This window comes from Penicillium malachiteum (genome assembly GCF_028827825.1).
Source record: "Penicillium malachiteum strain IBT 17515 chromosome Unknown utg000005l:1.0-9002435.0:326005.0-9005861.0, whole genome shotgun sequence".
NCBI classification, from domain to species: domain Eukaryota; kingdom Fungi; phylum Ascomycota; class Eurotiomycetes; order Eurotiales; family Aspergillaceae; genus Penicillium; species Penicillium malachiteum.
The window spans coordinates 945,089-960,595 of NW_026643099.1; the positions used below are offsets into that span (position 1 = coordinate 945,089).

General features: G+C 45.8%; 2 protein-coding genes across 2 annotated transcripts; both read right to left on the reverse strand.

Annotated features, from left to right (window-relative positions):
* Positions 1–2,865: 2,865 nt before the first annotated feature.
* N7483_010395 (uncharacterized protein) lies at positions 2,866–4,882 on the reverse strand (the record flags this gene model as incomplete). The annotated part of the gene is made up of 4 exons (XM_057093822.1): positions 2,866–3,494; positions 3,556–4,187; positions 4,268–4,778; positions 4,876–4,882. The coding sequence occupies 4 exons, from the start codon at positions 4,880–4,882 to the stop codon at positions 2,866–2,868; spliced, it is 1,779 nt and encodes a 592-aa protein (XP_056939793.1).
* Positions 4,883–6,279: 1,397 nt separating this feature from the next.
* atmA (DNA-binding protein kinase TEL1) lies at positions 6,280–15,487 on the reverse strand (the record flags this gene model as incomplete). The annotated part of the gene is made up of 8 exons (XM_057093823.1): positions 6,280–6,299; positions 6,374–7,331; positions 7,382–8,443; positions 8,497–8,887; positions 8,946–13,386; positions 13,448–13,788; positions 13,857–15,206; positions 15,270–15,487. The coding sequence occupies 8 exons, from the start codon at positions 15,485–15,487 to the stop codon at positions 6,280–6,282; spliced, it is 8,781 nt and encodes a 2,926-aa protein (XP_056939794.1).
* Between the last annotated feature and the right edge of the window lie 20 nt (positions 15,488–15,507).

Genomic DNA, 15,507 nt, shown 5'->3' on the forward strand with positions numbered 1-15,507 from the left:
CTCTTTTACTACAGTGATACGGAGTAAATACTACTACTAGGTAGTAATATCAAACTCACTTGGAATAGATCATTATTTGAAATGTTAGAACTTGATATTTTGTTTTGTTTTATTTTATTTTATATTTATTTTTCTGATATCTAATAATCTAAATGCAGGGATTACAGTAGACAGTAGAGAATCAAACTAGTTAAACACCATTCAAGGAACCAGATCTCCCATAAATTTGAGTGAAAAGCTCCCCAGGTAACCACTCTGCTCTGCTAGTCTAGCGGTCGGCGACCCAGACTCGACGGGGATAAAGGTACTGAAATTAGGTATGCCGGGCCTGGTTTCAGTGGCAGAGAAAATACATGCGGGCGGGAGGGATCTAGCTACGGCTAGGGATAATGTCTTTTTTAATTTTAATTTTTAAACTTTTTATCTATTATACTTCTAGCTTTTCTATCTCTATTAAAACTTTCAGATCCTCAAAATAAAAATAATTGAAGGAGATAGAAGGGATTATGTGATGGGGATGAATGTATCAAGTGAGGCTGTTGAGGCTATTCACGCATTTCTGATTTTGAAGCTCCTGGGTTCAATCCCTGACCTGGCTGGTTTTCTTTTTTCTTTTCTTGTAGCCTCTTCTCCTATTTAGGTTGCAGTAGTTTTTCGAGTTTCCTCCCCGCCTGGCAGAGTACCATCTATAGCTCATCCCCACACAGGCCAGTTGCCTATATCCAACTATGTATATAGCAGCTAGCCTTCCCTTCCAGGTAATCATGCAAGTCACCCTGTAGGTAACCCCGTAGGTACTTACATGCAAAGAGGGGTATGTAACCAGTTACCTGTGCATACTACTGACTGAGTACTTAACTATGTGAACATGGCTGTAGTGTCACGGTATCTACCTACTTGACCGAGATTCCTAGCCAACCTCTTCAAATGTTGAGTGCTGAGTATATATCTTGCCCTATTTCACTGCTACATAAACTATTTGAATGAACATAGATTGATGTTGTCTTCTTCTCAGAATATCATTTCAAATATCAACTTTTGAATCAACTTTTGAATCAACTTTTGAATCAACTTTTGAATCAACTTTTGAATCAACTTTCATCACAACACTCCTCAATCTCATCAACATTTTCATCACCTCAAAGCATCAAAATGATCACTCTGTTCGCTCTTTTCGTCATAGTTCAGGTCTTTGAACTTGGAGTCAAATGCGCTCCAATACCCCGAAAAGCCGCTCGATACACCATCGAAAATTCCATCAATATATTAACACCCAAAAAAATCTTGAGTCTCTATATGGGCATGTGGTGGGTATGAGAGGACAGGGGACAAAGGATGCAGCGATCAAAGTTCCAGGACTTGAAGACCTGATGCCAGCATGCACATCGATGAAGCACTCGAAAGGAAAGACTCCAATTACAAGCGCAAGCTGAGCCAGAGACCCCGATTGAAGAAGATGATGGTTTCAAATCTGGAATACATATCCTGAGAGAAGGTACCCGTGACTTATTTCAGTCATTGGAATTTAAATCAAGAATTGCCAACCTCCATCAGGCACTGGCATTAGAGGGATTATAGGGATTTATTCCTTGGTTTATTCAAATACTTAGAATGTTTCTCTGAGCCTCTCACTTATCTCCTATTTATCTCTTATTTAGTACCTATTATTTATCCACCCTTGTGTTGTTATATCTGTACCCCTGTATCTAAAACTTGAATTGAAATGAAATGAAATAAGAAGACTCAGCATCCTGTTCCACGGGATAGAAGAAACTTGAACTTGAACTGCATATGTCACGAGCGCTGGGACCCAGGCGCTTTAAGAAGCATGAATATCAACATTTAACCTACCAACTTCAACTCTCAGATTCCCAACCGGGTTGTTGCCGTGGGACTTGGCGACCTGTTCGCAACTCTTTGTCCGATGCCCGAAATGGGACCCCCTTTTCGAGATTTGGCTCATGTGGAAGAAGTGTATGCTTCCAAGGCTCTTCTGGCTATGTGTTACCTCTGGGCCCTGGTACTAATATTTGGCTAGATATACCGGCATTAGCTATCCCCTTGAATTTTCTCAGCTTTATTGCTCTTTTCAAATCTACTTCACCACGCGAAGCTTGAAGCCTCACCTGAAGTTCCAAACCGCGTCGCATCTTACTCACTTCTCCAACCTCACTTACCCAATTTCACTTTCCTCCATCTTGCTCATCTTCAGTCCTGCCTTCCAGCAAGAAGTCAGCGACTAAGTCGCCAGCAGCAACTTCCCTGTCACCACCGCAGCAACATCACCACGAAATGTGGCCAAAGACTACATGGAGGCAAGGCTCGAGCGCGCTGCTGCCGAGAAAGCGCTTGACGAAGCCGATGATGAAAATCGAGCCCGACAACCCCTATTCCTCCCACGCCTATTGTTGAATTTGGAAATTGGGCCACGATTATATCTTGTCTCCAGGGGGTGCCAGGTGCCCTTTAGGCAATTGTGCAGGTCCTTCAGTGGGCTAATAAGAAACCGGCACCCTCAACTCAAACAAAGGACCGCGACTTGGAGGTCCTAGAATCGAGCCAAGCCATGCTCTTCTACTTCAATCTTGTAAACGAGCTCAACGAGCGCGTGGCTGAGTTGGAAAGACGGGCTCAGTGATTTTTTTTTTACAAATCAAAATACATCACCTTCGGGTCTTTGGTCGCTGATGCATAATCCTCAAGCTCTCGTGCACCATGGTTGGACTAGTTCGGTTGATAGTGCTGATTTCAAGGTTTAGTATGAAGTTTAGAATACCATCATCATCAATATTATATTAAACCACTCGAAATCCCGAGTCCTGGTATCAACTTGAAACTATTTATATGAAGGCGAGCACATTCAACTTAAGCTGCCTCAGCAATGCCAGCCAAGAACTCACTCAAACCATAAGCACCAGGATCTGGAACCTTTCCAATCCACTCGGACTCTCCACCAACATAAACCGAGCGACCAAGACTAGCCTTCATACTCTTCGTAGACTCCGTACCCTCATTAGCAGCCACAGACGCAGCATTAACATCATGCTTAGCAAACAAAGTCTCACAGAACGGCACAAGCGCATCCATAAGTGTTCGGTCACCCGGCTTAGCGGGTGTGTATTTACCGAGCGCAGTAACAGAGTGCTTGAGTGCCTTGGCCCAGACTTCAGTGTTGGCTTGAAGTGTTGAGCCCTTATCCTGATCACGGAGTCCGTGGGCTAGGGCGTTTAGGAAAATTGCATAGATAGCTCCGGAAGTACCGTCCATGACATTCTCGACAACTGTCACAATTCGGTTCACTGTGTTCACGATGTCGTCGCTTAGTCCGGGTGAGGCGCCGTCGAGCAGTTCCTGGATCGCTTCGGCACCACGCTTCAGACCGACACCGCAGTCGCCGTCGCCGACGATTGTGTCGAATTTCGTCACGTCGGGTTCGGCGGCGATGACACGCTTGAGACCGGCGCCGAGAACTTTCTTAACGACTGCGGGGTCCACTTTGAATATTGAGTATTAGTATGGGCTCTAGAGGATGTTGAGAGTTGGAATGAGACTTACGCTTCAGGTTACTGGGGTTCTCCTCGGCCAGGTTGGAGTTCTTGAGTGCCACAGGAGTATCGATGCGGTTTTTCCAAGTCGAGGATGAGATCGGGGCAGACCAGCCTACAGCCTCGGCGGGAGCATCTAGTAGTTCGATCAAGGACTTTCCAGCACCGAGACCGGTATCAGCGAGCTTGAGTAGCGAGATGCTGAAGCCCAATCCATCCAAACTGCTAAGGAATGTGCCCTGGATCACTCGGACGGGTGTAATATTGTAGCCAGAGTTCAGCTGGCGGTGGACCTCGTCGGTGATACCGGCCAACTCAATAGGACTGACACCGCCGAGATTGTTGATGAGGAGAACGAAGTCATCCTTGGGAGTGTAGGTGACGTAGGCACGGTCCGAGTCATTCTGGTCCAGCAAGGACTTCAGCATGGTCTCGACCAACTTGACTAGGTCTGCTTTGGCGCGGTGAGATCCAGGTTCATTGTGAATACCCATACCGACCTCGGCGTCTCCAGGTGCAATAGTATCCAGACCCTTGGGGACTCGGCGGCCGGGAATGTGAACATGCTCCAGAGAAGTACCAATGGAGACCAAGTTATCGTTAACATGTTGAGCGAGACCGTAGACCTCGTCAAGGGAACCACTTTGTAAACATATATTAGCGAGAGCGTCAAAAAAAGGAAACCAATGTATAGTTCCCAATGACTCGAATCAAATACTTACCCAGCTTCCGCCAGAGCTCCAACCAACTTCAAGATCAAGGCAGCACCACCGATACCTCTCCGACCAACCTTCCCACTCTTCTTGCGACCAACACCCACGTCATCGGCCATAGCAAAGAATTCCGTACGGATACCCGCAGCACGGGACTTCTCCGTGGCCATACCAAAGTTAAGCACATCACCAGTATAATTATTCGGGATAATCAAAACGCCACTATCAGTGGGGACTCGATCCATAGCAGCTCTACGGATCTGCTCAGCGGAAGGGGAAGCAAAGATAGTACCCGCAACCGCGGCATCGCAAAGACCATGACCGACAAAGCCGGCGAAAGCGGGTTCATGGCCAGAGCCACCACCGGTTACGATGGAGACCTTCTTAGATTTGCGGGGCGCATCTGGACGACGAAAGACAATTTTGTTGGGAACATCCAGTGCCAGGGAAGGGTTGGTGACGGTAATGGAATTGAGTGCGGTTAGGACCAAATGGGTCGGATCGGAAAAGAAGTGCTTGGCTATGTATGACGGTGAGTATATATTTTAACTTGAAGTTGGTTCCAGGGTCTCAGAGTGGAGTAACGGGAACCTAGTCGTAACCTTGGGAGGACTTACTTTGCATTATTGATCAAATATGAACGTTTTCGGGGGGAAACTTTTGACGGAACCACAAATGGTGTACCGTTGGTAAAAATGGAAAATTGATATAGCTTCGAAGCTCCCGAGGTCAGGTATAGTGATTGTGGTCAAACTTGCAGCTTGCTGCGTACTAGTATTGAAGGCGGGGGAAAAGTGGGGAGTTGACGCAGAACTATTCATTCAAGTTGTTAGCAATGTACATTGAAGGTACTCGATAGACCAAGTTAGAGTCAAGATTGACGTGTCAAATCAATAACTTGAATTGGATGAAATCAGGAGCTAGAAGTAAAAAAGAGGAAGATACATACCAATGTCAAAGCTTCTAGCTCAGAATGACTCTATATAATCTGGGGAAAGCTAGTAGAGCAAGATCAGAAGTATAGAGAGATGCAAGAAGAAAAGATCTGGACATTGGGACACCTCATCTTTATAACTTCCAAGTTTTTTTCTTTTCTTTTATTTCCCAATTGACCAGACCCTCTCTTTTTTTTACAGCTCACATGAGTCTTTTGCCTCCCGGATACTCCATCTTTTCTCCAGTTCTGGAACGAAGCTCGGATTACCTTGTGGGGTAATTCCGGACACCTTGTCACACTCAAGTCACACTGTTAATTTATCGACCGAGAAGACTTAACCGTATGGACCATATCCACACCGCTCAGACATCAAACAACCCCCACCTTTTACATCATTCTTTCTGTACTAGGAGTTTCTCCTTTACCCTCATCTTACCTCACTTTACTTGTCTCTTCACCTCACTTCTATCTCACTTCTCAGATATCCCTCTCTTTTATGCTCTATCACCTATCACTCTCATCAGAGAACATGAGCTTCATGGTTTCAACTACTCACTTTTCCACATTTGCCGAGGCCCAGGGGGCTTTGAAATCCAATGCCCATTTTCAAAGCTATGGTTTTCCCTTGGTTAAGAAACCGCACTTACAAGCACCTAAACTTACCTTACCAAATTTTCTGACAGCAACAAAAATATGACTACAGCTGCTGGTCCCGGAAAATGTGCTCCAGTGCCAGGAACGACTTATGATTAGGAGGCAAGCGTATCATGTCAAACAGAAGGCTAGTTAGTTATGGGTCACCAACTTCTTACTAGGAAGTCACATAACTAGTTTGTACTTAGCCGCCAAGCTGGCTACAGAATGAAAGACACCTTTTACCAATCTAGATTACTCCTTGGTAACACTATGCCAGGAAAAGTTTGAAAGTAGATGTGCTTTGCTCGCCAGAAATTTGAAACAACTTGAATGTAAATTTGTGAGGCTAAATTGAAGTGACATCGACGCTCTTCAAGTTGGACCGAAAGTATCAGAATATGTACTGGTACAAAGGTGAAGAAGATGGAAGATCGAATCAATGTATCGATTAGGCATACGAGGCCCATCCTGTGTAATAAATTAAAGTTAGTAAGAATAATCTTGGAAATAATTGCAATTGTGACTGTCAAGGGGTCACATACCACAATAGAGCACAGCAAGATTTCGTTCATCAGTTGCCTGTTGAATGAGCTCATTGACAGTAGCAGTGACACTAAGTGTTTTGCTCAATTTCTTCGCAACCACAGTCAAGGCTCGGTCAGCTTCACTTGGCTCGTTTGTGGATGATTTGTCTGCTGTTCCTGGCACAACAGGGGGCTCGGCTCCTGCTTCCTGATCGTCCTGCATTTTTTTCATTCGCAAAGGAGAAACGGTCCAGCTGTACAACGGATCATAACGAAGCACATCAAGAATTGTCATGATGCTGTATGACTCTTGTCGAAGTGCTTCCAGGGTAAACTCGCAACATCTTCTAAAGACCCCTTCCGTCTTTGTTATTCCGAACCCATCGACAAGGTCTCTGGTTAGTCTGAACGGGACAACCTCTGGGACAGGTAGAATACGCCCTTGTTCGAACGCTACACCCAGATCGATGTGAACCACCTCTCCTGTCTTCTCATCAAGCAGAATGTTGTGGCCATGTCTATCACCGAGTCCCAGAATATGCCCTAGGATGGAAATTGCTGCTGTGCTCCGAGTGTAGGCGAGGCGCTTGCTGAACCAGTCGTCGGGGTTGTTGAATTTTTCCATGAAGAAGTATTTCATCACTGGGTGGAAGTGTTCCGTCACTTGGCGATATGTTCTTACTCGCTGCTCAAATGATCTAGTTTGCACTTCAGCAATGTGCTTCCGACAAGCACTTGGCTTCATATCCTTTGGGAAATATCGCTGATGCGCAGGCATGAGATAATCATTCAATGGAACCGTATTGGGGACGAATTCAATGATTCCAGCATTGAGTGTCAAGGGAAGGACCTTGTAGGTCCTGATCCCGAGATTACGCTGACGAGTCGACTGATGGTCATTCAAAACGCTGCTGACTTGCTCAAACACTTGCTCCATGATCGCGTCCTGGCGAAGATCATCATTTCCTCCTTTATACTAAAATGAATGTCAATAGCAGACCTGAGCATGGAATCAATATTTCTTACCAGCTGTTTGTAGCGTACACCATTTGTTGCGATAGCCGTCACAATTTTCGGGGCGCTCACACCAGATGCAAGTGTAAACTCGGAGGAAAATCTGGCGACTGCAGGAACTTGACTATAGTCACGGTCTGGTCGGAGATCAATCTTCATAGTTGGTGGTGGGAGCCGGTGGTTCATTGCATCTTCACCAAGACGTTCACCTGTAGGAAGCTTTTTAAGTGGGATTTTGGCACCTGTCTTGAACTTGCTGTCTGGCTTATCGATGGCAAAGCGGACATAGGTAATGTTCATGTTATGAACTGCGACCCATGTTGACCCTATCTTGCTATCGTTCTTCAACCGATCAACAAGCTGATTAGCAGCACGGAATCGAGAATGAGAGGAAGGGTCTTTTCCTCCCTTTGATTTGCTGCTGGCGAATATTTGGTACATGCCATGGAATGGATGTTCCACACAGATCTTGTACACGAGTCCAGTAAGCAAAGACTGAAAATCATCAGATTTGTCAAGCAGCCGAGAAGACAGTTGATTCATGAGTGGCGCAAACTTGTAACTGGGAACCTCATCGAGGTGTCTGGAAACAGCGGCATTTGCAATCTTGCTATCAGACTGGTCTAGCCACAGGGCACAAAATCGAAGAACATCATTGTTGTACGCATCGCTCTCCTTCAAGGCGAGGAGATAATTTTCCAGGCATTGTTGCAAGAACGCCTCTCGGCTTCGGAGCAAGCGCTGGTATTCACGGTCATCCAGGTCAAACCATTGCTTGGCTTTGGCACGGAAGATTTTCAAAGACTCCTTCTCGCGACCCTGGGCACTTTTCATCATATCTTCAAGGCCGAGAAGTTCTTTTTCCTTCCGATCTCGCAGCTGTTGCACTCGCTTGAAATCTTCCATACCATCAGTGTTTAACAACTGCTGGTCACAGAAAGTTGCGAATCCATGATAAACCCGTCCCGCAGTTTCTCCCTCCGAAGCACCCTTGAGTTCCTTGACTGCTGGGGACAAGTAGTCATGGAGAATTGAGTCTGGTTTCTCAAGACGCGCTTCAGCGACATGGTGGCCCTTTGAGATATAAATTAAAAATATGAGCAAGAAAATAATTCAATGAAACTTACCAATGTAACAAGTAGCTCTGAACGACGGAGGGGTATGGCCTGCCTATGCAGGTCGCTCTGGCCCTTCAGTTGCTGCAGCATTCGAATAGACGCGGTCATTTCACCTTGATCCCAAAGTACATTCGCAAGATCAAATTTGGCAACCCCTTCAATGTCCATCCCCAGCTCAGCACAGGGGTCCGCCATTTTTGACAGACTGATTGCCGTTTTCAAAGATGCTTGGGAGACACCATGGGCTCTTGTGATCTCGAGTGATTTTCGGAACACTTTCGTCTCGAGTATGCGTGAATCAGCGAGACTCATATTGGTTCTTGATTTGATGAGATCACTTTTCCTAATCGAGGAAAATAGTGCCTCGTGCCAATTCAATATTTCTCCAACCTCATTGTAACTGCGGGAATAAAAGTTAATGTCTGGTTCTGAGAATTTTAATCGGACGACCATCTTACCTTTCAGTCTTTAACCAGCTGCTTCTATCCATGATATGCTCCCACTCGTTGTTTATTTCTTCGAGGGAGGAAGATCGAATCACGTCACTCATCTCAGTCATGATTCCCAATGCACGCATCGCACTCCTTATCTGAATCGCAGATCTTCCGGTGTCTGTCAAGGAATCCAATGCTGTTAACATGCAGCGATCGAGGCAATCGAACATCTCTGGCAATGATGATGATGAGTTCAAACTTTGAAAGGCACGGAATACTGTGACGGATGGAGAGGAGTCCAAGGGTGATACAGGTGTATCCCATTGCTGAAGGCTTGTTGCGCCTTGCATGATGCTATCAGCAGAAAACGACACCTCCGTCGCTGCGCCAGACGCTGAAAGCATAGTATTCGCAATTCCCTGCAGGTTTGTGGCATTCAATGCTCTCAAAATACCAGAAGAACTGGCGAGTCCGGATGTTTGAATCTCGCTGTCATACTGCGCACTCTGGAATAAGAGGTTCTTGAGTCCAGAGCTCTCGTATTCCAATCTCTCCATCACGGTTGCCAAGGAAGAACTTTGCTGAATTCCGTAGAACAAGTCCGGGTCATCAACATTCTTAAAAATGTCATGAAGCAGCTCTACTGGCGGTTCATAGGTGATAACAGAAGAACGGCGCGACCCTGAAATAACTTTAGATGCCTGGATTTCGAGGAACAGAAGTGCTGTCTTCTGCAAACCACATCGATGCGCTGCTGCGGACGCTTCTCCAAAATCAATATCCAGCCACAGGTCGCGCTCAGCAATTGTTGATTCATCCGGGGCAGGTTGGTTTCGAAGATAGAGGATGCAATTAATCACAATCCGAGCGTGTGGCATATTTTCATCGTGTACTTCATGAAGGATTCGTTTGAACTCATCAGAAATATTTTGCCGGATCTGGCTCGTTCTTTCTTCTGAAAGCAACACATCATGGACTATGTAGGGTAGCAACTGCACAGCCAAACCAGGGATCACGTTCAGGATTTTCGGTAGACATCCAACAACAGGGTCATTAGAATAAGCGCTTGTCAGAAAGAGGGCAACTTTGCAAGCCCAGTCAGTAAGGGGAAGATCAGCTAGACCCTTTATCGAACAACTGGAATCTTCGTCGGTATCTGAGGGAGGGATGCCTGGGCAAGCATAGGGAGCCCAAATGAGAGCCTTCGTCAAGGACTCAGGTATAACATCAGCACAGCTCTGGAAGTCTTGGAGCTCTGTAATCCTTTGTACGATGAGCTGAAGGGTGCGTTCAGTCAAACTGGCTTCCATATGGTTGTAGGTAGGCAACTTCTCGCAAAGTGTCTGAATGATTCTGGCTTTTGATTGGCATGGTTCATCTGTTCCTTCGATTTCTTTGAACAGCAGGAGGTCTTGTTCGCGTAGCAGACTTTCATCTATCTTGCCTGTTGCAGCAAAGGAACGGCCAATGAGCCGCGCTGCCCATAGAGAATATTCTGATCCTCCCTGGAATCTGTCCAAGGTATCCCATAGAGAAACAATGTGAGAGTTTGAATCATGATGACCGTGACGATCCACACCGCTCTCGTGCGAATCATGCTTGAATTCAGGGCATAGTAGTGACAATATGAGATCGCCCAGGGCTTTACTCAACAGAGGTCGTGCCGAATCACGATCTTTCAGGACTTCGAAGACGAGATCTTTATCATGCTGGCCAGTAGGGCGATCATATGGAACACAAACTTGACTCGCAAGGTTGAGAAGCTGCTCAGAAGAACTCTTGACATCTTCACTCCATTCAGGAGACCGGTAGTCTTCAATTAGGCTACATAGCCATTTATGAAACTTTTGTGAGTTTGTGATTACTGATCGGAATTGGCTCTCCTGTGTTGTGGTATCAGGAGACGATGTGAAGAGCTTGCGGAGTGTCACAAATATAGACGTCAAAATCCCAGCCATAAAGCCCGGGTTCTTCAATAAATGTGGCTTTCCAGCATCAAGAAGGTACCAAATAATCCCCAGGGCGTCTTCACAGCAATGAACATCGGTCAGAAACGGTGTAAGAGCATGCAAAAGAATCTCAAATGGATAACCCTGTATCATCATCTGCCCACCCAGAGAAACCAGTATTCTTATTTTCAAAACGACCGAGCATGTATGAAGGGACCCAAGTGCAGGGTGTATTGACTCTAGCAAAGAACGACACACAAATGAAGCCAATGCTGGTGTCCAGATTGACTCTAATTCGAACCCGGTCCGTTGACAAATAAATTCCAACTCATCTAATAGGTAGCGAGCCCGAAAAGACGGTTGCTGATTTGCTGGGACTGAATTCGGAGATTTGCATTTACCAGTGATCTGATTTTGGATGTCAAGTGCGTAACGAAAGGTCGGACGCTTTGAGTATGCGCGCTCAATCTGGTCGTATCTATCAAGCGACTTAAAGAGAGAGGCGATGATTTGAGGGAACTGGCTTTCGATCTGGGTCAAGAAATCGCTGGGTCCAAGCACTTTTCGTAAGTGGACCTCCGCACCTTTCGGCTGACTTCCTTGGTCAGGGGGTGTGCAGATGTCACGAGACACGCAATATGCTTCTGCTTTGTAAAACGACGCCTTGAGAAGCTCGAGATGAGGCTTTTCAAGCAATGTGGCAAGTTCTTCTGTCTCCGATAACTTTCCGCGCATCATCATTTGCCCAACGACTTCGTCTTGCACGTCTCCTATCATTTCTCTGAGGCTAGAATAGCCAAAGATACTAAAAGGGATTGAAGTTATTGGCTGGTTTTCCATCCAAGTATAAATTATTTGCGACGCGAACAGTCGAAAGAGCTGACCTCCATCTTGCAGGCCCAGGGCCGTTGAAACAGCATCCATACACTTATGGGCATATTTCAAAGAAAGGGGGACCTGAGCCGGTGTTTCGAACATATGGTAAATACTTCTTCGCAGCAATGTATGCCACTTAGAAGCCAGCTGAGACAACGCAAATAAACGGAGTGCAATTCCTTCAATCCATCCAGGATCTCTCGGCAGACTATCAAGCACATCATCGAAAATTGGATCATGATCCTTGAGAAGAAAGCCTCCGAAAATCGTTGGAATGAACTTTGCAACGCGGAATTTGACCTGTGCATCCCCTTCTCGGAGGATGGTGAAAAGATTTGTGCGAGGCGATGGGAGTGACTGTGTAGTACCATACGATGGACAAGTGCCGAGAACAGCTTGAATCAACTCGGACAGTATAACAAGGACTCTAGGAGACGCTCTCTTTCGAGTTAGGAGAGCCTCCAGAAACCAGCCGTACAAGTCCATTGCTGAATTGTTCAAATCATCATTCTGAAGATCTGTCCAGTGCGTGACAAGGCTAGCCATCACGCGAATGCAAACCGCATGGGATGCTTCGCAACGTTCCATTTGATACGATTGCAGGCACTTTTCTCCAATGTCCTCTAGAATGTGGAGCAACGCTTCTCGTCCGAGTTTCGCACAAGCAAGATAGACATCGGGTATTATCTGGCCTGCTGATAAAATATCAGCCTCCTCTAGGTTGGCCAAATATCGATCTAAGGTGGATGGAACAGTTGTTTCAGGGGAGGTGGGATTGGAGCGTAGTATGAGCAGCGAAGACAGATGGATCGTCAAAGCACGTTGAAATGAAAGTCTGTCTGGGGGAAATGGCACGCATTCTCGATTCGAGATGATGATTGCTTGATCAAAATCATCGTCATCTCCGCCTGGCGCCAATTGATCATCTAGGTCCATGATGTCTTTTGATTCGTGATCATTCTTCTTTTGGATCTGACGCAATTTTTCGAGTACTTCAACGAGTGGTGCAATGAGTGGTCCAATACCCGCCCAGAAAACAGACTGAGAGTCTGATATTGGAATCAGAGGCAAGATGGGCGAAAGTACTTCCAAGCATGCCTGCGTGTAATGAAAATCGTTCGTTCCCAGAAAACTGCAGATACCAGACCACAATGCCTGATAGTTTTGCTGAAGATCTTGCAACCTTGAATGGGGTTGTTGTGGGATGCAAACTTCATAAAGAGCTGACACAATACAAAAGGAACTCAGAATTTGGAGGAATTCCGTAGTAATGTGATGTGACTTGTTCTCAGTCAACGTCTTCCATGCTTGCAGAAATGTCTCGGATTTCGATCGTAACAGATCTAAAATAAGCCCATCGTCAGGATCTGATTGGGTTTGTGGCTTTATCGTCCAACTTGCATCTTGGTCCCATAGTCCCCAGTCATCAAATGAATTGTGAAGGTTGAAAAGATACTGCAGGATCTCGAGATTTTCATGGAAAAAGTACCAGATCTTAGCAATGTTGCCCAAGGAACCTGCTTGAGGGAGGCGAGGAGTATGAAATGGGCGATTTGTACATGATAAGAAGAGATTAAACAAGTCCATTGGGCGTGCAAATAAAGCGATGCTGGCATTTTGAATTCGATCTGTCACGGAGCCTGGATTATATTATAAGCCAACGATACCAAATGTCTCCCTTGTTTGCAGGTGTGAACATACCACTAGTCCAAACCTCTCGTAGCCAGCCACATATCTGCTTGGAAGCTGTTTGAGTGGAACCTGGGTTCAACTGTGCTTTTCTGCGTGCTATCAAGCCCCACAATTCAAGTGATGCGTCCGAAATGGCAGATGGACCATTCAAATTAGCAGAAGAGAGGAGAGAACGTATGGTCTCCGTGATTATTGTGTAATCCAGGAGCTCTGCCTCCAAAATAGAACTCGTCAGCTTGCAAGCTGCTCGACAGGTAATCGAGGAAGAAAAACAGCGGGTTGTGAGATCAATTGCGCGTGGCCAATGGTCTTTCAACCCGGGCTTACTGGCATCTCGGCCCCTAGCTATGCTATTTGAATCATATCATTAATTGATAACAAGAAAACCTTGAACGTCTGACGAAGACAAGACACCTACCTGTCCAGAGCAATCATGGTCCAAGAAGCTGACACTGCATTATCGTCAAGGATATTTGGAACAAGCCGTCGGGCCAGAGCCTCCTTTCGTTCAACATCAATCGCACTTTCGAGAAATGGAATCAATTGCAAGGCACATATTCTGCGTGTGCCAGATGCCGAAATCGCGTCTCTGAATATCTCTTCAATTGCAGAGTCAACACGCTGTCTTTTGTGTGATGATTCACGGCCTGATTCAGAGTCTTGTACTTGGCTGCTGCCACTCTCTGAAAGCTTCACTAAGCTGGCAATGACCCAAAGAATAGTCCAACTATGTTCTGATCGAAGATTACCAAGGCGAAGGCCATACACAGATCGAGTTCTATCAACTTTTGGCTGAACAAAGTCTATCTCATCGATTTGCAGCAAATCTTTCTCGGCCCGTCTCAGATATTCAGAATGCAAGGAATCCACCAAACCATCCACTAAGCGTATCAATGACTTTGAGGGGGCACTGCCGACTGAGTCGATCAAAACAACAGTGCACAGCATCAAAGTAACAAGTAGCTCATCTTTAAGACTGTTAAGTTTAGTGATCCACATGCGCCGTATTACTGGGATCAAGTCCAGGAGAGATGATCTGACCAGTTCAGTTTGATCGAATAAAACTTTTGAAGCGACTGTATTGATGCTACTGAATGCGAGGATATGTGAATTTCCTGCCATTATAGATGGTGATTTGACGAATTCCACAAGGCCTCGGAGTACGTTCTCGGCTGCAGCCTGCACTGGAGCATTGGGGCTCGCATTCAACATCTGCATAGAGACTAAGACTTCCTCAACTGTATTTCTGTTGCCCGCATACTTCTCCCTAGTAGTTGGGACAGGGGTTGCTCGGGATGGAGTGGAACGCTCATCACTACCTTCCAGTGTGTCATCCAGTACGGACCGACCTCCACTTCGAATGCTGAGCTGGCTACTCTCACCTTGTTGGAGACGAATTGTAGTGAGGCAGAATTCCATCAACCTATCCCAATCTGCATCACTGAGATGTTCTGTATGAGGGGGATACCGTAGTAAAGAGGCCAAGCATTTAGTATAGTCCACGCTCAAGGGTTCCCACAGGCCTTCTCCTGGGATTGGTATGGTCTCAGTGATATGATCAACAATTGCGCGGACCGTTTTTGTTCTCAGGTTCTTCAAAAAGATATCAACTGCAGTCCGCAGCACCAAAGCGCAAGTTGACAATCGGGTACTGGAAGGACTCTTCGAGTTCGACCTTTGGGCTCGGCTATAGACCGATCTCTCTAAGGCAACAAATCGGAACAGGGATTCAAATATTTTGTGGCAGGCTTTATCGCTAAGATCTAATCTATATAAATTCAGGTATGGATCAGCGGTCATTCAATCATGGCATGGATGATCCAGTACTTACAGCTTTGGACTGTGTTTATTCTGCTGTAAGATATGTTTCAGATCTAAGAGTCGCATTAGAAAAAAAGAATTAGGAACCTTAGACAAGCTTTGAACAAAAAGGAAGAGAAGGGAGAGAAGATAAATCTGTAAAAACAAACCTGCTAATCCATCAACGCGTTCCTTCTGCTTCTCCGAAGAGAGATGTCCAAGTGCTGTGTTCAGGAATATCTCCCCCATTGTGGTGAACGCTAAGGCCC